Consider the following 22,844-nt stretch of genomic DNA (forward strand, 5'->3'; position numbering starts at 1 on the left):
GGCATATGATGGTGCCATCATGAGTTCGAGGAAAAGGTGATAGGAAATACTAAAAAAAACAGATCATCAGTTACTCGACAAAGCAAATATAATCATTTGTTGTAGCAATTTCCTTTACATTTTATAACATCTGCTATACATTGTCAAAAGAGGTCATCGGGCTGAGACACTCCAGACTGGGTAATGATTGCATGGGACTAAAGTGCCACCACCTGGTACAAAATGGTACATATAACTAAATAGACAAAAGGGGCAATCCTGTTTTAAGTCACACATGCAAGATAGGTTTAAATAGAACTCCTTCACTTCCTAAATGACAGTAAAGATTACTAGTGACCAAATGTAATTAAGTACTTTTACTCAGGTGTTTTACTTAAGTACAGTTTGAAGAGGGCTATGTGTTGTTTTTACTAGAGTATTTATTTTCTGTTCTTTATACTCCCACTCCACTAAATTTTAGAGATGATTATTTTACTTTCAAATCCTTTACATTTATTGATAACTTTGGTTACTTGTTACTTTGCAGTTTGCATGCTGCATCAGAGCAGACGCTGCATATTTCTAAATGAAAGAAATGTATTAGCAACCAGATAAAAACACTGACTCCAATATTCAGCAAAAATGCTGAATATCTAATCAGATAATTGGCAGACCCATAGTATATACAGTGCTTACATGTAAATATGTATACAACATGTATAATTTAGATCTACCATTACATTCAAGTACATTTATTGCCAAAAATCACTTTTGATATTCAAGTGCATTTACAGCTGCACATTGTAGTTTTGTGAAGGAAAACGTTAGAAAGGTAATGTTTCCAATATTGATAAGGTAATTGTACAAACTCAGAAATATTTATTGGATGAATATATATTCCCTAACTGAATAAACATGCTGTCCTCAGAGGGAAATATGGTCCTCAGACCACTGTCTGCAGCTAGAAAGGTGGCTCCTCAGAGGGGTCCTGCAGATATAAACATATGAAAATTTTTCTTTGATGACTATAATTCCTTCCCCCAAACTACAGTGCACATTAAATCTCTGATACATTCAGACTTGCACTCAAGTACTATTCGTATGGGTGACTTAATATTTTAACACAATATCATTACTTTTACTTTACTTAAGTATGACTTTTGGGTTTACAATTGATGTTTACTGCTCAAACTCACACAACTTGCCTGAGCCGAATTCGAATAAAAATGACATCACATGTAACCTTGTCCCTGGTAAACATGAAACTAAACTCTTATTTGAGGTTTATCAAAGCAGAATATAACCTGCTGAAAATAAAATGATGTAGATTTAGTCTACAGTCATTTAATAAGCGCACCAGTTTACAGATGCTGGCGTCAAGGGAGGCGGGACTTCTGCTCTACACAGCATGACGCCGCATCACTAAGAGCCAATCAGGTGAGCTCATCTTGCACGGTCGTCGTTTTCCGTTTTTGAACCTCGCACATGCGCATTTCATTTTGAACATGGCGGCCGTACAAGGTGGTCTGGTCGACGCGGTTGAAAAGAAAGACATAAAAACAGAACCATCGGAAGATAGCGGTGGAAATAACAATGCGAACGACGGCAGAATCCTCTCTCCGCCCCCCGGCTCCAGCGCTTCGGCCCCTGGAGGTAACAAAACCCCGGCCGGAGCCCCGGAGGACCAGCAGACGCTGTTGGCGGTCCTGCAATTCCTCAAAAAGAACAATCTGGCCGAGTCCGTCGAAATTTTGCGCCGTGAAGCGGGATTACCGGAAGATGCGTTGGACCTGAAGGCAGGTGACTCCTCGGGGGCCGGTTCGGGTGGTGCCGGGGACACCGTGGACCTGGAAGGAGAAGATGCGAGCTCTCTGCTGAGCCGGGTGACCGTCTCATCCTCCGCTGCAGCTCAGGCGCCAACCAAAGGTAGAACCGGGCTACTGTTGTTCCGAGACGAGAAATACTGTACCGTAAAGTTTCTGTTACTGTGACACAAGTATCGTAACTATCACACGACTACAGTAGAGTCACTACTACTGTACTCCTAATGAAAATACACAGTGTACCACAAACTACCGGACTGTGTGTTAATGTAACTCTCCTCCACTCAAGTCCGTCAAAGGCAGTGTGTGTTGAAATAATGCTTCCTGGTCACTTTGCAGTGATTAATCGATTGTTTGTCAGCCAATAAAGTAATTTTCAACTATTTTGATAAGAGATGAATTGGTTTGAGTAACTTTGTATGAAGAGAATAAGTCAAACTTTTGTGATATCAGCCTCTCAAATGCTCAGGTTCCCTCACTCCTCGGTGACAGTCATGTGAATATCTCTGGGTTATGGCCAAAACAAGACCTCTGAGGGTGTCACTTTGAACTTTGGGAAATACTGATTGACATTTTTCACTGACATTTAATAGCACAAAAAGCAGCTGGACAATGAAAATAATAAGTAGCTGCTGCTCCTGTCTCTACAGGTCATTGAGTGTACAACTTTTGATGTGTTCAGTAGTTTTCCTGTGGCGTAGGGATGCTTAACAAAACAATTATCAAGAACTTTCATCAAGGACCAGTGTGTGTTTCCGTTTATGTGTAATTGCACAGAATGAATTGTGCTTCTTAGACAGGATTGTCATAAACATGTCAAGAAAGTTTGACAATAAACTCCATTTACGAGCTTCTCTGAGATATTCTTCCACATCTCACTCTCTCTTTAATGCTGTTTACATGTTTTACCTTAAAAAAACAGTAAGGTAGCATTTATAAACGGCTACAAATGATATAGTAAGGGCTGCAGCTAATAATTATTTTCATTATCAGTTAAAAGTCCTTTTCAGATTCCTTCTTTTGACCAACCAGCAGTCACAAACAAAAACAGCAAATCCTCACATTTAAGAAGCTGGAACCAGCAAATAGTCAATATTGTTTCTTTTAAAAAAATGAATTAGGTAATTGTTGCAGCTCTAATTGCAGTATTGTTTTTCAGTAGCTCCCAGTGAGGATCAGCCGGATGTCAACGTGGTGCTGTCAGCTTACAGCCAGCAGGGAGACCCGGCGCTGTACGGGGTTTACTACAGTGGCCTGAAGAGGTTCATAGAATCGGTTTTGGACTGTCACCGGGCAGAACTGTCCCAGGTCTTCTACCCACTGTTTGTGCACATGTATCTGGAGCTGGTCTACAACAATCACGAAAATGAGGCCAAGGTGTTCTTTGAAAAGTGAGTTTTTTCCACATATTTTATATCCGTTCAGCTACAGATAGCTCATTTGATTTTGTCTAAAAAACCTAAATCATCGCACACTCAATAAAAACCCACCTCTTTCATTTCCCTGCGTCCCAGGTTCAGCGGGGATCAAGAGTGCTACTACGAAGACGACTTGCGTGTTTTGTCTAGCCTGACCAAGAAGGAGCACATGAGAGGCAACGAGACCCTGCTGGACTTCCGCACCAGCAAATTTGTGCTGCGAATCTCCCGCGACTCTTACCAGCTGCTCAAGAGGCACCTGCAGGAGCGTCAGAACAACCAGATCTGGAACATCATCCAGGAGCACCTCTACATCGACATCTTCGATGGCATGCCACGCAGCAAGAGCCAGATCGACGCCATGTCTGGCAGCTTGGCTGGAGAGGCTAAGCGGGAGGCTAATAAGGCTAAGGTTGGACACACACTACGCACTCACAGTACATGCTGCCATCGTTTTGTCAACAACTTTATTGAATTCACAATGTCTTCCTGTTTCGTTACCATTCAATTAGGTTTACTACGGCCTGCTGAAGGAACCAGAGATTGAGCTGCCTCTGGATGATGAGGATGAGGAGGCGGAGAACGAGGAGGGTAAACCCAAGAAGAAGAAACCCAAGAAGGACAGCATGGGCTCCAAGAGCAAGAAGCAGGATCCTAATGCCCCCTCACAGACTAGGTAGATACAGCGGTACATAAGCGCTAAATGTGCAGTCAGTCAACTCAGATCAGATCTTGTAAATCAGCATCCAGTGTTTTTCATGAAGTCAGTGGGGGATACCCAGCTCCACATGAAACCATGCTCATACTGCTTATCAATGTAGACTTCTGAATTTAAATCAGTTACACAGTAGAATACAGTTAATGGCGTTCCTTCAAAACCTCGCATCATCGGCATGTAATGTGTCATGTTTTCATCTTCACCAGTCAGCCACGGATGATGTTGTTTCTTGTTATTCAGGATACCTCTACCAGAACTGAAGGATTCAGACAAGCTGGACAAGATCATGTACATGAAGGAGGCCACCAAGAGGATCCGCCTGGGACCAGATAACCTCCCCTCCATCTGCTTCTACTCTTTTCTTAACGCTTACCAGGTAATTAACTCATAACCACAGCAACCCACCATGTGTGTAAAATGTTGACACATTTAAGCCAGTGGCAGATCATGATCTCTGTTTATTCTCCTGCAGGGTCTGACAGCAGTGGACTTCACAGACGACTCTAGCCTGATTGCAGGAGGCTTCGCAGACTCTACAGTGCGGGTGTGGAGCGTCACGCCAAAGAAGCTGCGCAAGGTCAAGTCCGCGGCAGGTACAGTGTGTGACAGTGATCGCCGATGAATGTCTGACAACATCACTAGATGTATTTCTGACTTTATTCAACATGACTCAAGTATTTTCTTCTCTCCCAAGACTTGAATCTGATTGACAAAGAGTCCGACGATGTGCTGGAGAGGATCATGGATGAGAAGACGGCCAGTGAGTCAAAGATCCTCTACGGACACAGTGGCCCAGTGTACGGCATCAGCTTCAGTCCAGACAGGTACAGATAGTTTCACTGGTAACTTTTATGGCTTATTTTATAAAGACAAGCTGAGGACTGATTAGTACATTTAACCCTGAAGATACAGTTACAGATTTTATCGTGACAATGATTACGCTGAACACACTGTACAGTCTCATATCACAAAGTTGACATTGATGTTTTGGACAAATATTCATCTGAACATATCCCATATAGTTCCCACTAACCTCCTTTTGTCTTTCAGAAACTACTTGTTGTCGTGTTCTGAAGATGGTACTATCAGGCTGTGGAGTCTCCAAACATTTACTTGTCTGGTGGGCTACAAAGGCCACAACTACCCTGTGTGGGACACCCAGTTTTCCCCTCATGGTTATTATTTTATCTCTGGGGGACATGACAGAGTCGCCCGGTAAGAAACTGCAGGACCAACTGAGGAGTGTAAAAGCTTTAGTTTTCAGAAACTGATGATAGTAATAATATTAATATATGTATGTATAATAATAATTGCATAATAATGTATACAGAGATACCAGAGTATCTCTTAGTGTTACAACCCCACATCTGCAGATGTCTGTAATTGGTGTCTTAGTTAATACAGTTTTGTATTTTTCATTAGTTTTTCTTTCTAACCCTAATCTTCTGATTAAATCTGGGCCTTTAGTCAAGTTTTGAGATCCATGCCTCTTCAAGTATAATAACCTGGTGTATGTTGTGCTTCCTCTCTCAGTCTGTGGGCAACAGACCACTACCAGCCCCTGCGGATGTTTTCTGGTCACCTCGCTGATATCACTGCCACACGTTTCCACCCCAACTCCAATTATGTCGTCACAGGGTCGTCCGATCGCACCATCCGGCTCTGGGATGTCCTGACCGGAAACTGCGTCCGCATCTTCACCGGTCACAAGGTCAGAGGAGCACCTTGATCTGTGCTCTCCCATTCAGCAGAAACCCCATTTTACAGGGCTTTGTCTCAGTTCTCACTAATTGTCAGTTGAGTCATATTGTGAAGTAATGTCTTAAGTGATAAGATGAAGTTTTAAAAACTCAAACCAGCCAGCTGTTAAATGTTGTGAATTTGAATCATTTTTTTTTTTTTTAATGGTAGGCAAATTCTATAATTCCTGCAAAATCTTAAGTTTTTGCCAGAGTTTTTGGTTGTATACTGCAGTAGAGATGGCACTCAGTCTTTTAACTGTATCTTCCACAGGGTCCTATCCATGCACTAGCCTTCTCTCCCAATGGGAAGTTCTTGGCTTCAGGAGCCACTGATGGCAGAGTTCTCCTGTGGGACATTGGTCACGGACTCATGATCGGAGAGCTTAAAGGCCACACAGACACCATCTACTCCCTCAAGTTCAGCAGAGACGGAGAGATCCTCGCATCCGGTGGGTGACCTGTCTCTTTTCAGTTGAACATCAATTTACTTTGTTACACTGAATGCATGTTGAACATAGAATATGACGTAGAGAAGATTTACGGATGGAGTGACATTTCATTCTTTTTTTTTTTTGTCTAGGCTCCATGGACAACACAGTTCGTCTGTGGGATGCTATGAAAGCGTTTGATGATTTAGAGACGGATGATTTCACAGCAGCTACAGGACACATCCATCTACAGGATAACTCCCAGGAGCTGCTGCTGGGGACCTACATGTCTAAATCCACACCTGTTATACACCTTCACTTCACCCGCAGGAACCTGCTGCTAGCCGCTGGGGCCTACAATCCATGAGGCACGATTGAATTTTGAGAAAATAATCTAATGAAACTTGAAATGATGTAAACATCTGGTTCCCGAGCTCTGCAAGTAACCGAAGAGGTTTTGGATGCGGAGGGAATAAAACAAAACTGTTAACATATCACCACTGGTGATCTAGCTGTGAATGAAGCTGAATTTTAGATTAGGTTATTTGTGTTGCGGCCCACTGACTGACTGTTTCAGGCTCCAAATCAAGCTCATCCATTGCAGAATTCCCCTCGCCTGAGGAAAGTGCCATTGCTGATTGAGGACTATTTTTTTTAAATCACTGCCATGAGTACAGCTTTGCTCAACATGTGGCTGACATTTCTGTATCATAATCTTTTATAATGGCTTACATTGTAAATAAAACAAGCGTTTTCTATACTTTGGGCATAGATGTTCTTTATTGTTAACACAGGGAAATCAAACACTCATATTTTATTACAAGCACGTCCAGCTGCTTCCTCCACTCCCAGCCGTGAAAAACGATGGTCAAAATGGACACCTGTAAGGACAGAATAGACACTTGAGTTCACTGAGTAATACTTTGATAAAGAACACAGATCTGGAATCTTATGATGTAGGTACTGTAATCCACTTACATGATCACTTTGCTGTGATGGCAGCCTGTTTCTTGGGTTTCAGTTTGAAGAAAAGGGTTATGCCCAATATGCTGGCAAATGTTGCCAAAACACACTAAAGAGAAAAACAAAAGGTGTGATGAGAAATTCATATAAGCATGACAGCTGTGGAAAAAGCAGTTTATCTATACTTTAGTTGGACACAACTCACATTCCTCCTTCCTGTGATTGTATACGAGTTGAAGTGCTTGGCAATCCCAGTGAACTGGTGCTGGCTTCCGGCGTCATGTCCTCCCATGGTGGATTGTTAATGGTCCTACTACAAGGAGAATAAAGATGATTGAGTGACTATTTATATAGTGTATGACCAAGTTCATTTTTGACCCTGGGAACAGTATGTTTGACAAAAACGCGTGCTGCTGAAACGATTGATCATGTCGAAAGACAATAAATTAACATGATTTAAGTCAGTGAATTTCCAGTTAAGTCTTTTTCACGGTCCTCTATGATAATAACAAACCAAGACATTTGCGACGTTATGGGGATTTAACTGAAAATGAAAAGTGCCTGGTTAAGATGGCAAGCTCACCTTACAGTCACAACCTAGAAGTGTATTATTGCAAGGCTTAACCTTTGACAGGAGCAAGTGCGGGACAACTCAACTAAGAGCCAGTGAAATACGTTTTTCAAAAAGCTTTTCAAAGTTTTAATATTTTGATTAACCTGTCAAACAACACAAAGGCTTTCTTGTTTTTAAACGTGAGCTACTGAAGCTAGTAACATTATTGTCAGTAATTAGTGCAATTTAATGGTCGGTGGCTGGATATGCTTACTTAGCTAACTGTTACTTTGGTAAAATCCACTATGTCAACAAGCTGAGAGCTGAAATACTGTGCAATATTCGTTACTGACGGGTAAACCCACTTGAAAGTGAAAGACGTTTTGGTTGACAGATACACTAATAGCATGCATTTCATTCAGACTGACTTTCATCGGTCAAAGCTGCAGAGCTTGTTAGCTAGCACACTTTGTACTAGGTTGACGTTAGCTCGCTAGGTTAGCCTGCCATCTCATCTAACTTTCAGACCGCTAGCTTACACAGTACATCGTAGAAGACGCGTTTTATGTCTGACACTGACACAGTAACATTCACCATTTCTAAATGGAAAGTGAATGGGCTTAACAGTTTTTTTTTTACATGTGTTGTGACTTACCTTAGCCACACTCGACCCCTGTGCTGACAGAATGGTGTCCTTCAGGAGAGGCCGCGACGCTAAATTCACAAGGAAATCCCGCCTTGTCTCACCAATTGAGGGTTGTATTCCTATTGGGCCAAATTAATGCCACTCAAAGTTGAAGTCTCAAACGGCTAGGGATTGGCTAAAGACAATGCCAGTCATTCTTTCTTGTCTGTGATTGGGCACTCTATGAAACGCCCATTCACCCATCTTGTTCCGGGTTACGATCATGGCGTGTTGCTGAACAACATGTGAGTTTTGATGCCAACAAGCTGGAGATTTTAATGTAAGGAAACGTTTTATTTCAAACGCCGTAAGAACAGTTTAGAATTTGTTTAAATCTACATCGACTTCATCTCTGTCTCAACATGCCTTTTGTCTGCTGGCAAGCTCGCTTTATGTTTAGCCTGAGTGCTAAAATACGATAGCTAAGGTTGTCTCGTGCATTTTGAGGGCTAACTTAACGTGCAGCAGTCCTGCAGCTGATCTAACTGGACTTGGTTATAGTTCTCTAGATGGTTGTGATCGCTGCGTGTGCATGTGATAAATCAAACCGAGGTCTGATTAAGAAAGACTAGCTACTGTTTGCGTCTTCCATCATTTGTTTTCACAGTTGAGACGTATGCTCCTCTAACACATGAACACAATAGCAACAAAGTATAAACGATGATTGAGTTTGTCTGTCATTTTGCATTACCTCAACTTTCTAATAACACGGTTTTGAGAGAGGCAGTTTATTGACTGTGACTTTGTTTGACTCAGACACTTTAAAGACAACATTAGAAATGGCATCAATGGAGGAAGACTTCCCTCGAGGAGGGACAGCAAAGAAACCCACCGAGACTGAGAGCAAAATAGTGGTGCAGCGGACAGAGGTGGACAACTTGTTCCAGGTAGAGTTCTCCTTCCCATCTTTCTGTATCCATGCTAATGTGACAAATGTTTGAGCATCTGGAAATGAGAAAGCTACGTGGCTCTGCCCAAACAGAGCGTCATCGCACAGTGTCACACTGTGGAGTCATCTTTCCACACCACCCTCTCCCTTCACATATTACGTAGTGAAGTACTGTATACTTACGAGGTATCAGTAAAAAGTCCACCTTAGTTAACAACAGTTTTTTTTTTTCTCTTGCAGTCAAACGAACAAGCGGAAGCGAGGAAAAGAAAGGGAGCAGGCAAAGATGACGGCAAGAAGCTCAAGAAGCCGAAGACGGGCAAAGATAAAGAAGATGGTCTGATGCTGAACGCAGCAGCCAAGTGTGTGGAGATTCTACATGTCAAGGTAGTACATGTCTCAAAAACCAATGTATGGTAATTTAATGTGTTAACAGATTTTATTATTTTCACCGTAACACTACTGTGAATCAGAAGAGTATTCAGCACAGCATCTGACGTGATATTGACTGTGTTTTTTATTTAATTTTCCAGAATGTGAAGGAGGGCATGCTGATGCTGGGCTGTGTGAAGGAGGTGGCAGACTTTGAGGTGACAGTGAGCCTTCCCTGTGGCCTGCAGGGCTTCCTCAGCATCAGGAACATCTGTGACGCGTACGCCAAGCTGCTCAGCGAGCAACTGGATTCAGCTGACACAGAGGTAAGCTGGCGGAGCGGCGATAGTCCATACTGCAGTCCAAACCCTCTTTGCGATCATTCTCGTTTTGGTTTTATTGGATTGGTGGAGTCTAGAATCAGATGGTGGCCAACATTAGACCAAGGTTAATTCATTAACCTGTTTTAGGTCAAGAGATTACTAATATTCCAGAGCATCATGTGATGTCTAAGAGGTGGATCTTGTGCTTTCCCCTCACAGGAGATCTTCTCTCTGCCTCACCTCTTCCACCCTGGCATGGTGATCAGGTGTGTGGTCGCCAAGTTGGATGTTGCCAAAGGAGGCTCTCCCAGCATCCAGCTGTCGGTCAATCCAAAGCTGATCAACAAGGCTCTCGCCTCGAGCTCTCTGAAAGCAGGCATGGTGAGTCAGCTTCAGGGAAATACTTGGTTTAGAAAATTATGACATTCGACATTCTATTTTTTGTCCAACCATATTTATTTTTTTATTCATGTTGTTATTTTATGATAACTCAGGTCTTGAGTGGATGTGTGGAGAGTGTGGAGGATCACGGCTACATCGTTGACATCGGCATCAGTGGCACCAAAGCCTTCCTGCCCAAGACGGCAGCAAAAGACAAACCAAACGACCCAAAAGGTAAGGAAGTACCACCTCGTTTACTGGGAAACTATGAGAATAATCTGCGTCTTTTCAGTTTCATTGTTTGCATTTTTCCCAATGAAATGGAAAGAAGTGTTGATCTATCTTTCAACCATGTGTTGTGTTTTCATGTGTACAGAGCTGAAAGTCGGTCAGTATGTGACGGCTCAAGTGGAAGAAGTAAAGAACGATGGACGCGTGGCCCGTCTCTCTGTCAGCTCCTCGACCCTCACCCAGGCCTTGGCTGAATCTGAGCAGGGCTGGAACCTCACCACCCTCCTGCCTGGTCTTCTGGTCAAAGCTACCATCAAAAAGGTAGAGACGGCTTTTATTTTGGTGATGCTGTTTGCATTTGTTATATTTAGAATAATGTAAGTGTATCTTCTCTTGGGAATACAAATCTTGAATGATCTGATATTGTCCCCATTACAGTCGCGATCGCACCTATAGTGGTTGCTGTGTGTCGTTTTAACAAAGTGTGCGTGTTTGTATTGCAGGTAACCAAACATGGTCTGATCCTGGGCTTCCTGACCTCTTTCAGTGGCCACGTGGACTTTCTCCACATGGAGCCAGAGCAGACATCCAGCTACACTGAGGGAGCCGAGGTAAAACTGACCTGATTTTGTTTTTCTGAGACTGTGGGCATGTCCTCGAGATGCCTATGGGATCCACGTTACCAGCTATGTGTTATTTCAGTGCAGAGTATGAACGTTGCAGGCTAACCCTGTTTTGCATCCATCCACCCAGGTGCAAGCCCGTGTCCTGTACGTGGAGCTGTCCACCCGCCTGGTGGCCCTGAGCCTGCGCAGCTACCTTGTTCAGGCCGGGTCCGACGTTGACCCGTCTCCTGCTGCAGGTGACCGCATCGGTGAGGTGGTGAAAGGCTGCAAGATGACCACTATGCACCACATGTCCGGAGCCATGTTGGAGCTGCCCGACAAAACGATAGCCTTTGTACACGTGAGTCAGAGTGACGCTGTAAATATTTCAACCTACTTTGACTGTAGGAGAATGCTAATGAATGATCTCCGCTGAGTCAGCATTGGAGTCAATGGAGAATAACTCAATTTATTCTTCTTGACAGAGGAACCACATGAAGGAGTCTAGTGAGCCCTCTAATGAGAACAGGGTGCTGGCCATGCCTGAGCACACCTGCAGGATACTGGACTTCAGCGCAATGGACCAAATCCATTTTGCCAGCCTGCGCAAGTGCGTAGCACCTCATCCATGCTTCATGTTCCGTAGTAAGCACAGACCCACTGTTCTACTTTGATGTATTGACGACCTGTGTTTGTCTTGATTTCAGGAGCATTATTGAGAGGCCTTTTTTTAGATACCAGGATCTTCAGGCTGGTCAGGTTGTAGAGGTAAGAAGCACCAGCACTCATCCAAGCGTCCCTCATACACACGACCGTCGCTTAAAAAATCAGTTAAAGCTTCTTTTCCAGCTCACTAAACAATACAATATGACATCGGGTTGAGCCCTCCCTTATTAGGTTAGGTCTTATAAGTTTTATGAACCAGTTCTCTCTGTGGACTAAGTAAATGCACAGCACCACACGTTTATTTAGGAAAACTTGTGTTTTTTTTTTTCTTTTTTAAGGAAGAGGAGGTTTTCCCAGCTTTTGATTTCTTAAAGATTTTTACTTAAAAATTCTTCTTTTTGCATCTTTAACGATTACATCTAATGATTTCTGTCAGTACCTGTGAATCTAACCATTAATCATTAAGTCTGTAAAATAACAAAAGTATGGTTAAAATTCTGATAATAATGACCCAGAGCCTAAATTGACGTTGTCAGATTACTTTTTTCGTCCAACCCACAGTTCAGAACAGAAAGAATCTTTCACGATCATAAATGACCACAAAAAGCAGATAGTTTTTACATTTTTCAGCAAATGTTTGACAGTTTTCCTTGAAAAATGACTGTAAAAAAATAATTGATTTACAAAATAGCTAGCTAGTAATTTTCTTTCTATCAACTAATCGATGAATTGGCTTATCGTTGCAGCTCTTTCTCAAAATAATTCATCAGAATAGCATCAGAATGTGTTCATACTGGAAACACAGGTGAACAGTTAACCAGGCTCTGTCTAAAGGAACAAACGTGTAAAAACTGGTTGGTTACATTGGTTACATCCGTGCTGCAGATTAGCCTGTAAGAAAGGTTAAAGCAAGACAGTTTGTTTAGCTTCTGTTCTCCTGTCTCATTCTGCTCTCGCCCTTTCCCATTGCCTTCCTTCCATGCGTCTCTCCCTCCAAGGGGAAAGTGTCAGTCCTGCTGAATCACGGCATGGTGGTGCATCTGTCTGACCACATTAAAGGCCTGGTGCCCCGGACTCACCTGTCTGATATCATCCTTAAGAACCCAGAGAAGAAGTACGTGGAGGGCATGAAGATCAGATGTCGGGTCAGTCTGGTTCTCCACTTTGTTTTAAAGCCACCGAGAAAAACCAAGAGAATAAGATCCTAAGATCATCTCTCATATGTGTGTCATGTTCCTCCAGGTGCTGTCAGTCGAGGCTGAGAACAAGAAGCTGTACCTGACCAGAAAGAAGGCCCTTGTCGAGAGCACCTTGCCGTTGTTCCTCAGCTATGCCGATGCCCAACCTGGCCGCGTGTCGCACGGCTACATCGTCTGCATCAAAGACTTTGGCTGCATTGTTCGTTTCTACAACAACGTCAAGGGCCTGGTGCCGCTCAGCGAGCTCAGCTCAGAGCCCATCATCAGCCCGGAGGAGATCTTCTATGTGGGCCAGGTGAGAAGATCAAAGTCCACGAATACAGACGATCAGAGGTGTTTTGGTGAACTATTTGTCATCTGATGAGTTGTTTTGCTTGATTGTGCAGGTGCTAAAGGCTAAAGTCCTTCAGTGTGACCCCGATAAGGCCAAGATGCTGCTGTCATTTAAGGCTGCGGTGGAGGGAGACACCGGGGAATCTGCCAAGCCCCAGCTGGACTGTGAGGTTGGGAAGGTAAGTCACTGACTGTATGCAGCTCGTTTTCTTTCACACATCTCAGTTTATCAGATTTTGACCTCTACGCGTTTGTTCACGTGATGTAGAGAGTGGAGGCGAGGGTACTGAAAAAGTCAGTCACCGGCCTGGAGGTGGCCATCCTCCCCGATGAGATCCCTGCCGTGCTACCCACAATGCACCTGTCTGATCACGTGTCCAACTGCCCTCTGCTGTGGGAGAACCTTCAGGAGGGAGACAACATCTCAAACCTCATCTGCTACAGCAAGAACAAGCAGAATATTGTATCCTGGTCATAAAGAGTGGAGTTTTATGTGAACCTTGTCCCAACTGAATAGTCAACCCTTACTCTGACTGACATTTAGTGGTCTTGAACAGCCAGGTAGTTGTTCCTGTTTTCCTTAACTGCTCCTCTGTTGAAGGCTCTCACCAAGAAACCAACTGTGAGATGGTCCCTGGAGGAAGGAGTGGTTGCCAAGGATTTCTCTGAAGTCACAGTTGGAATGCAGCTGGTAGGCTGGATCAAAAACATCATGTCCTATGGCGTCTTCGTAGAGTTCCCATACGGCCTTGTTGGTCTTGCACCCAAGTCGGTGAGTAAAGAGCATTGTGTTGCGTCCTCTAACCTGAAAATCTCTACATCCTAACCCGCTGTTTGTTTCCTGACTCAAATTCTTCCTCTTCTTTGCTTGTCTTTCAGGCCATGGCTGACAAGTTCATCCAAGACACGACAACTGCCTTCCAGCTGGGCCAGACGGTGCTGGCTAAAGTGACCAACCTAGATGAGGAGAAGCGGCGTTTCCTGGTCACGCTGAAGATATCCGAGGTCATTCCTCCAGAGGGTGACGCCCAGACCAGACTTATTAATGGTCTGCAGGAGAAGAGAGCTGTGACTGAAATGTTAGCAATGAGAGGTATGACAGCTGAATCGTTGCATCTTTCAAGTAGATTCAACAAAAATTTAAAATCCTAATTTTTCATTCATTATCTCTGTCTTCACCCTCAGATGTCAGTGACCTCCGCCAGCAGCTGGCTGCTCTGTGTGTCGGCCAGAAGCTGAAGCTGACTGTAGATACAGCAGGCAGTGGTGCCACCTTTAAGTCAGACGATTTGAGCGGTGCTACCATACTGGCTACCAAGCACCATGTCATGGGTATGTACCCAACTAGAGGCATTTGAAATTTGAATGACATTCTTTAACATTTCTCTCGTCCATGACAAAAGTCTTGGCCATCACTTAAACTTCTTGCAGTGTCTTGGCAAGCAAAGAAGTAACGGACTGGCATCAGCTTTTTACGTTACGTTTGCATCAACCAGAATATGGTCAAAGATGCTACTGCATTATTGAAGATGGGTGTCAAAGTATTGCATTTCTATATGGCTTGGGGGACTTTGATGAAGTCGAGACTCACTTCCTATCTTTTAGTCACTAGTTGGGTTATTAATGAATATTACTGACTATATCTGGTAAACTGATCTTCATGTCTGAAATTGTTGGAGTGGCCCTTTAATCTCAAAGCGATGCTATGGGGCTCCTTATGAAATCAACTCCAACGTGTGTATTGTAATGTATTGTTTTTTTTACCTGTCATTAGACAGTCAGTTTCCTTCTGAGCTTACCGAAACCAGTGTTTCACACCTCAGAAAACACACAAGTGATGTAATTTTCCGTTGGCTGTAATGTTTCCAGGTGTGAACTTGTCTCCTGGGCAGAAAGTCACTGCAGTCATCCTCCATATCGACATCCTGTCGTCATGTATCCACGTGTCCATCCTTTCCAAACTGGTGGGGAAGAAGAAATCTGTGAGTATTGCGTTTCTCAATACAGCGTTGTTATTTCAAAACGATGACATTGATAGACATAGACATTTTCTCTACTGTGGATAGTTCGACTAAACATGCTTTTACTAGCACAGATTTTTCTGCAGCAGCCAAACATCACACATTTTCACACAAATCAAGTAGGAACATATGAAAGCCCTCAGAGGCTAATAGAGAAAAACATAGGGAAGAAAAAAAACAGTTGAATTGTAAATGGATCGTCAGACTTTGTTTTAATTACTCGCCTCTCAGGACTCTGTTAGGGCACTCGTGTATATGGAGTCAGATCATCACAATTTCTTGCAGTTATTGACCTTCATTACCTGCGTTTTCATTTGCATGTTCACAGCTAACTGAAGGCTCAGAGTACACAGCGATGGTGCAGCACATCGACAAAGACTTTGCTGTCATCTCACTTCATGATACGGCGCAGCTGACTGTGATCCAGACCAGGAGCCACCTGAACGAGATATTCCTGTCTGAGTCAAACAAGCTGAAACCGGGGATGAGTTTGTCTGTCAATGTTATAGAAGCCAGCTGTCAGGAGTTGCAGGGGCTCCCTCTAGTGTCCTGGCAGCGCAGTGCGCCAAAAAGGCAGCGCACGACTTCGGAAAACCAGAAGGGTCACCAGTTCGGTGACATTGTGCAGGGTAAAGTAAAGACAGTGAAGCCAACCTCCATCCAGGTCACACTGGAGGACGGAAGCACAGCCAGCGTGCACGTGTCTGAGGTGAAGGAGGCCACAGGTATGATTGTGGGATCCTTCCCCACGTCTTCGGTTAAAGTCGGCAGCGTGGTCACCGCCAGGGTCATCGGAGGACGAGAAGCTTCCAGTCACAAGTACATATTCTGATTTTACATGTTGGATGAAACTCTTTGTATCAACGGATGTTCCTGCTTCTGTCATGTTGTTTTTATTCTGTTCTTAATCATAAAGCCAGTGTGAATGAAAAAAGAGAAATGTGAAGATTTTAATGTATTTTTTTTGTGAACATTTCAGATTCCTGCCTTTCTCCCATCCCAAATTCACATACAACATCCCTGAGCTCACACTTATACCCAGGTAACTGTACAGTCAAGATCATTGTACATTGTAAATATCGTTAACATTGTTATAGTACACAAGACCTAAAGTAAATTTACAGTTTTCAGTCAGTGTTGTCTGCTGCCTTTTCTTTGTTATTTCCACTCTGACACATTTGTTCTTTGTTTCCCTTCCTTTCTGCAGCAAACTGGATAAGAGTAAAGATTTGAAACCAGTTACAGCGAAAGAAAAACTGAGCAGCTGTAAGGTCGGGGAAGAAATTACATGCTTTGTATCAAAGGTGAGTTGAGTTCGTCGGCTTGTAGTTACTTGCTTTATTTCTTCCTGGCGGTTTCCACAAAATGTCAAATGATCCTAAGGTGACAAATATAAAGTATATAAAGAAAACCTCAGGGGAGCCAGACTGCAGCGGAGGTTTTGATTCCGTTTATGCGTCTGTCTGCAGTTTCATCCACAGAAGAAATCTTTGGAGGTCACCATTGATCCGTGTGTTACTGGGACTGTTGAACTGCTGGCCATGATCACTGATCCAAAAGTAAGTTTGACACTATCCACTGTATCCATCCAGGTTGTTTTAGATTAAAGGGGCACTCCAACAAAGTTCCTCTCGTTAATAATGAGGAAGCTGAACTTCATGTGTGAAATTGTTGGAGTGCCCCTTTAAATTAAGAGAAAATGAAATGAACCCTACTTTCTTTTCAGGACGGGGGCCACCCAGAGAAACTGTTCAAGCTGGGTCAAGCAGTCCGCGGCAAAGTGGTCGAAGTGATCCCCAAACCGCACCGCTTCATGCTGTCGCTCACAGGTCAGAGAAGCTCTTTTACGTCTTCTCATCTTCACACTTCACGTGCTGTTTCTTATCAGTGTTGTTCTTTGTGTTGGTCATTCTCCAGGTGTCCACAAGCTGGAGAAAGGCAGCGTTACTTTGGGGATGGTGACTAACATTCAGCCACAGGTCGGCCTCCAGGTCAAACTTCCCTTTGGCGGCACGGGGACTGTCGCTGTCACTGAACTGGCTGACGCCTACAGGCCGAACCCTCTCAACGGGTACAGCAAGGATCAACTCATCAGGTCAGTCGGTGGAGCAGCGCCCTTTGGCTGTCAAGACTTTTGATATGGACTGCACACAGCCAGACTGATTCCTTGTGGTGTTCGATTTGAGTCACAAACTGTGTTTTGATTACTTGTGAAATGCAGATTTGAATTGAATTCTTCGCCTCCTCTTTTGCCTCAGGTGTTTCCTTCTTGTGAGTGAAAATGACAAGTGGCACTTGTCTCTACGTCCATCAAGGTATGAGAGAGTTTTATTGTACATGTGAGTTTCTGTAACAAAGTCTTTCGACAGCTGTTTTCACTCAGGACTTCTACTAATCTGTGATCATTGTAGAGGATGTCTGTCATCTAAATTCTGTGCAAATATGTAATGAATATATAATTAAGATTACAACAAAACCTAAGCAATAATGGATAATGAATGAATTAATTCATTAATTAACTAATGTGTATACATATATCCACTCGTACACATGTACACTTAGATATATACAAGTAGATATACATTTGTAAAGGTAATTTGTAAATGAATGATTCTTTAATTTCCAAAGTTTGCATCAGACCAGTTTTCTCTCCATCTTTGACTGAGACCAACTCACTGAGATCTCTCTCCTCATCCTCCATCCTTCAGCTTTTTGGCTTGTATCTGACAGTGCCTGCCCTGACAACCTACCTCGGACAACAAACAAGTCATGTTCTTGTAATATAATAACTCATATTATTACTGGTATTGAAACTCTAATCCCTTCCACTGCTCTTTACTGGGAAAAGTAATGACTTTACAGTAACATATTACTGAGTAATGCGTTACTGCCCAGCATTGCTTCTGTTACCCTCCATATTTATCCAAACTAAGATGTCATGTGATGATATTATGAATCACACCTGTCTGAAAGCAATAGAAAAAACAAGTGCAGAATACAATTGATGTGGCTGCCGAAGAACACATACTCACTGTTTTTAAAACACTGATGTTACGTATGGTGCCATCACATCTTATCCTGGAGGATTAACTCATTAAATTCAAGTTAAATTCAGATGTTGCATATCTCATGCGAATGCCGCCGACATGAAACACTGATGTAGGGGGGTTCATTTCTAAATCACATGTGGTCCCCTGGTAATACAGTTTCCATATGATTCCGATGGCTTTGGGCAAGTGTTTCATAACATGTGGTTGACTGTAGCTTTGCTCTTCAGGCTGAACCCACAGCAGGCCAAACCAGCGAAGGACCCTGAAGTTATGTCGATAGACACACTGAAGGCAGGTCAGCTCATCAGAGGCTACGTCAAGTCTGTGGGAGAGCAGGGTGTCTTCATCAGGTAACATCAGGAAATTCAGCCACCATTGAAACGTGAACATGAACTACTAAAAGGAACATGTTTTTCTTGAAAATGTACTCTTATGGGTAGATATTTCAGTGACACATCCTCTCTCCTGCTTCTGAGCACCTCCTGATTTCGCGTATCTTTCTTCCAGGTTGTCTTCCAGCATCACAGGGAGAGCACAACTTCAGCAGTCCACACAATACTTTGTCAGCAACCACAAGGTCCTCTCTGTTAACCTGCCTCCCAACACCCTGCTCACTACCAAGATCCTCAGGTAAAAGAAAACGTGCCTCCGCTCGGTGGTTTAAGAAAAAGAAAAGACTAAGATGTGTTGTTATGTCAGAAGGTGATTTTGACAAACAAGAAGAGTATGATGGTCTCTTTCTGTTCTTGTCCTCAGAATTGACAAAGAGGAGGAGCTGGTCAACCTCTCTCTGCTCCCGGTGGACACCGGGAAGCCGGACATCCTTCCAGAATCTCTGGCTCTGCCACTGCGCCTGACCGGACAGGAGAAGAAGAAACACGATGATCAGCAGAAGATGAAGAAACGCACACTGCCCGAGAGCGAACAGGTAGCAAACGGCCTCCGTTTCTTCTCACTCTCACATCAAACTGCATGAATCAGTAAAGACGCTGGAGATGACTCGGTATTTAGCCATTTAATCTTGGCGAGGTCCTGGAGGTGAACGGCGCTCAAACCACTTCCACATAGATCAATGGCTTCTTCCGTTATCAATCATTCATTATCCTTTGGTCTGACAGTAATAACTCCTGCTTTGATTCTTGGCCTCATCCTAAAACTGTGCATACTCTGCAGATTTAATTTCCCGATGTCACTGAACCACTCGCTTGTATGCGTTGTTTATTTTCAGGTACCAAAGAAGAAGAAGAAAACAAAGAAATCAAAGGGTGATGACAACGACAGCGGCGTGGAGGTGTACTTCAGAGAAGAGGAGGATAAGGAAGATGGCGAAGATCCCAAATCTGATTCTGTGAAAGTAAGCGAGTCAGAGAATTCTCTAAAGATTTGTCTCAGTCATGTCATTATCCAGAACCTGTAAAATAGATTCCACCTCCCCACTCTCTCTCTCTCTCTCAGCAGGCGACTCAAAGCTCAGCGGGTCCATCCAGACTGCAGGTGGCAGCAGGTTTCTCCTGGGACGTGGGTCTTAGCGCCCTGAAGCCTGCCTCTGCAGCAGTGCAGGGAGGGGACTCCAGTGATGGAGAGGACCAAGACGAAAGCAGTAAAGTGAGCAGAGTTTAATTCTATGATTGTTAAAGGAATGCAACTGTCTTTCATTGTTTTTTTCTGTGTGCACCTGAAGGATGATCACTGATCTATATTTAAACATTTTGCTATCTTTTTTTGTCTCCCAGCCCAAGAAGAAATCTCGTCACGAGCTTGAGGAAGAGAAGAAGGCAGCAGAGAAGGCCCTGGTACAGCGGGAGACTCAGCTGATGGATCCCAGCCTGCGGCCAGAGGATGCGGCCGCATTCGAGCGCCTGCTGCTCGCTTCACCCAACAGCTCCCTGCTGTGGCTGCAGTACATGGCTCACCATCTGCAGGCCACCCAGATCGAACAGGCCCGCGCCGTGGCCGAGAGGGCCCTCAAAACCATCTCCTTCAGGTGACCCTTTTTTTTTTTTTTTTGTTATTCAACTGTGTGAGAGTAACCAAAATGAAACTTTTATTTTACAACTACCACCAAAATGCATCAGAAAATTTGAAACTCAAAGTAAAAATTATATAAAGGCTTCTGCAAAGTCTTGAAAGTTTGGTAAATGCTTGAATACAATTCTTGAAAATTCTTCACTGATGTAAACAAAAAATGTTTTAATGGCATTAGAGATCCTTTCAAGGGGCACTTTTGAATCAGAATTGACTTCAGAATTTTGATATTTACAATATTATTGAGGTAATAATACAAACTCAGATATATGCATTTTTTCCGTAAGTGAATAAACAAGCTGTTCTTAGAGGAAAACAAGGTGCCAGAACACTGTTTTGGAGCTAGAAAGATGGCAGGGTCCGCCACATATAGAAAAATAAAGTAAAACAGCATGAAACTGTGTTGTCCTTTAAGGTCAGTTTGTTTATTCAGTCAAGAAAACAAAGAGAGTTTGTTGTTTGTTTTTTTAGGCATGAAGAAAATCAGCCAATGAAGAGTTTTCCCTTCTCATTAAAATGACTACACCTAAAAGCCCCTTTTTTAGTAATCACTTAAAGACTTTAAGAGAGCTTGAATTTTACTCTTAAAAAGTTATACAAATGCTTTAATTTAAATGGGGTTTTCATTGACTTCTGTTTCCTGCCTTAACCTGTGTATCATCCCTAATCTGTTGGGCTGAGTTAAATCGGGAGGTGGGAGGTAAAGGTGTGTGTCCCCTCCTGTCGAAATATGCTTACTTTGTTGTTTGCATACATGGTTTTGTTAACTGATGAAGACATATGTATTAACAGTTGGTCGTATTTTTTGTGAAATCTCCTCCATGTTGGTTCCAGAGAAGAGCAGGAGAAGCTGAATGTGTGGGTGGCCTTGCTGAACCTGGAGAACATGTACGGAACGGAGGAGAGCCTAAAGAAGGTGTTTGAGCGGGCGCTGCAGTTCTGTGAGCCCATGCCCGTGTACCAGCAGCTGGCTGACATCTACACAAAGTCCGACAAGATCAAGGTCCGATCAACTGACTGTTTACTTTCCTGCCCTCGTGTTGTGACTTATACTGAAATTCTGTCCTCTGTAGCCACTAATATCTGAATGTCTTTCTTTCTTTGTTTCATTTGTGTGTTCTCATGGTCGTATCTAGGAGGCAGAGGGCCTTTATAAGACGATGGTGAAGCGTTTCCGTCAGAATAAGGCAGTGTGGCTGAGCTACGGCACCTTCCTGCTCCAGCAGGGTCAGAGTGACGCTGCTAGTGCTCTCCTGCAGAGGGCGCTGAAGAGTCTGCCCTCTAAAGAAAGTAAGATGGCCTGTTTAAACACTGAAGACCTAATGCCACCAGACAGTTTGGTCTATATTTGTATTTTTGACCTATACACCCACTATTGACCGAAAGCAGCCAGATCTCATCCCTTGAAACTGTGTTATGTCAGAGAGACTATTCTGTTTCCCTGTCCCAGCTGAGCGTCTCCACAGGTTTTAACCTTTACATGTTGTCATGCTTCCTCTCAGGTGTGGATGTCATCGGCAAGTTTGCTCAGCTGGAGTTCCGTTATGGTGATGCAGAGAAAGGTCGCGCCATGTTTGACAAAGTCCTGACGAGCTACCCGAAACGCACAGACCTCTGGTCCGTCTTCATCGACCTCATGGTCAGACATGGATCGCAGAAGGACGCCAGGTGAGCTTGCTTTGCTTTCTAGCACAGTTTGGTTCATTCCTCTAACATCTGTGTTCATAAATGGGTGGGTGAATATGCAATCCCAAATAAAGTAGTCAGCCTCAATGATGTACATAATAAAAACTGACATAAACGAGCTGACTAAGTCTGTATATTTCAACATCCTGTTTCCTGCAGGGCGCTCTTTGATCGTGTCATCCACCTGAGTGTTTCAGTGAAGAAGATCAAGTTCTTCTTCAAGCGCTACTTGGAGTACGAGAAGAAGCATGGCACCCCACAGAGCATCCAGGCAGTCAAAGAGAAGGCCATAGAGTTTGTTGAGGCTAAAGGCACTGATGCTGCCAACTAAGGACCAGACACACAAATATACACACATTGCGTGTGTGTGGACTGCCATGTGCTGAACTCTGTTTGAGCCTCACAAGGTTTAGGGGTCCTGATGCTCGCACAGGTTCCCCCTTTAAAAAGATCAACTTGTAATTTAGCTTTTTTATTGTTGTGGACTTCAGTTCCTGAAAGTGTTGGTTTGATGCTGTAATATTGCAGAACACAACAAACATTTTGTAAAGTGGGTTGTGATCCTCTATCAATGTTTGAAAAAAGCTTATATTTATCATTTCATCAAATTCATCTTCATCTATTTTGTATAAGAGCGAATGTGAGCTATGAAGAAAATAATCGATGTGACTGCATTTGAAATGGATTCATTAAAGGTCCCTTTACACATTTGTGGGAGCAATTTCTATTATTCTAGCCAGCCTTTCAATAAATC

General features: G+C 43.3%; 3 protein-coding genes across 6 annotated transcripts; 2 read left to right on the top strand and 1 right to left on the bottom strand.

Moving 5' to 3' along the window:
* The first annotated feature begins 1,344 nt into the window (after positions 1-1,344).
* taf5 (TAF5 RNA polymerase II, TATA box binding protein (TBP)-associated factor) lies at positions 1,345-6,868 on the top strand. 2 transcript variants are annotated; one of them, XM_037092502.1, is made up of 11 exons: positions 1,345-1,905; positions 2,962-3,193; positions 3,317-3,632; positions 3,733-3,896; positions 4,179-4,314; positions 4,411-4,531; positions 4,633-4,762; positions 4,989-5,153; positions 5,472-5,649; positions 5,952-6,129; positions 6,261-6,868. In XM_037092502.1, the coding sequence occupies exons 1-11, from the start codon at positions 1,485-1,487 to the stop codon at positions 6,473-6,475; spliced, it is 2,256 nt and encodes a 751-aa protein (XP_036948397.1). In that variant the 5' UTR covers positions 1,345-1,484; the 3' UTR covers positions 6,476-6,868. The 2 variants fall into 2 exon arrangements, with proteins under 2 accessions (XP_036948397.1, XP_036948404.1); XM_037092509.1 differs by having other exon boundaries at positions 2,965-3,193.
* atp5md (ATP synthase membrane subunit DAPIT) lies at positions 6,865-8,418 on the bottom strand. The gene is made up of 4 exons (XM_037092554.1): positions 8,280-8,418; positions 7,277-7,384; positions 7,087-7,180; positions 6,865-6,989 (listed from the first exon to the last, which is right to left on the bottom strand). The coding sequence occupies exons 2-3, from the start codon at positions 7,361-7,363 to the stop codon at positions 7,091-7,093; spliced, it is 177 nt and encodes a 58-aa protein (XP_036948449.1). The 5' UTR covers positions 7,364-7,384; positions 8,280-8,418; the 3' UTR covers positions 6,865-6,989; positions 7,087-7,090.
* Positions 8,419-8,450: 32 nt separating this feature from the next.
* On the top strand, positions 8,451-22,798 carry pdcd11 (programmed cell death 11). 3 transcript variants are annotated; one of them, XM_037092488.1, is made up of 36 exons: positions 8,451-8,589; positions 9,066-9,196; positions 9,439-9,585; positions 9,732-9,896; positions 10,113-10,274; positions 10,388-10,508; positions 10,651-10,826; positions 11,009-11,116; positions 11,259-11,471; positions 11,596-11,720; positions 11,818-11,878; positions 12,775-12,921; positions 13,019-13,270; positions 13,362-13,487; positions 13,577-13,771; positions 13,910-14,080; positions 14,188-14,401; positions 14,494-14,640; positions 15,178-15,290; positions 15,658-16,148; positions 16,309-16,371; positions 16,537-16,633; positions 16,799-16,888; positions 17,056-17,158; positions 17,247-17,424; positions 17,588-17,644; positions 18,607-18,729; positions 18,887-19,009; positions 19,136-19,307; positions 19,608-19,733; positions 19,838-19,984; positions 20,113-20,363; positions 21,239-21,407; positions 21,541-21,694; positions 21,907-22,072; positions 22,250-22,798. In XM_037092488.1, exons 2-36 carry the CDS (start codon positions 9,089-9,091, stop codon positions 22,419-22,421), a joined length of 5,433 nt encoding a protein of 1,810 aa, XP_036948383.1. In that variant the 5' UTR covers positions 8,451-8,589; positions 9,066-9,088; the 3' UTR covers positions 22,422-22,798. The 3 variants fall into 3 exon arrangements, with proteins under 3 accessions (XP_036948383.1, XP_036948364.1, XP_036948371.1); XM_037092469.1 differs by having other exon boundaries at positions 8,452-8,589; positions 19,835-19,984; XM_037092476.1 differs by having other exon boundaries at positions 8,467-8,554; positions 19,835-19,984.
* The last annotated feature ends 46 nt before the right edge of the window (positions 22,799-22,844 follow it).

Source organism: Acanthopagrus latus, chromosome 1, assembly GCF_904848185.1.
Source record: "Acanthopagrus latus isolate v.2019 chromosome 1, fAcaLat1.1, whole genome shotgun sequence".
Taxonomy (NCBI): Eukaryota; Metazoa; Chordata; class Actinopteri; order Spariformes; family Sparidae; genus Acanthopagrus; species Acanthopagrus latus.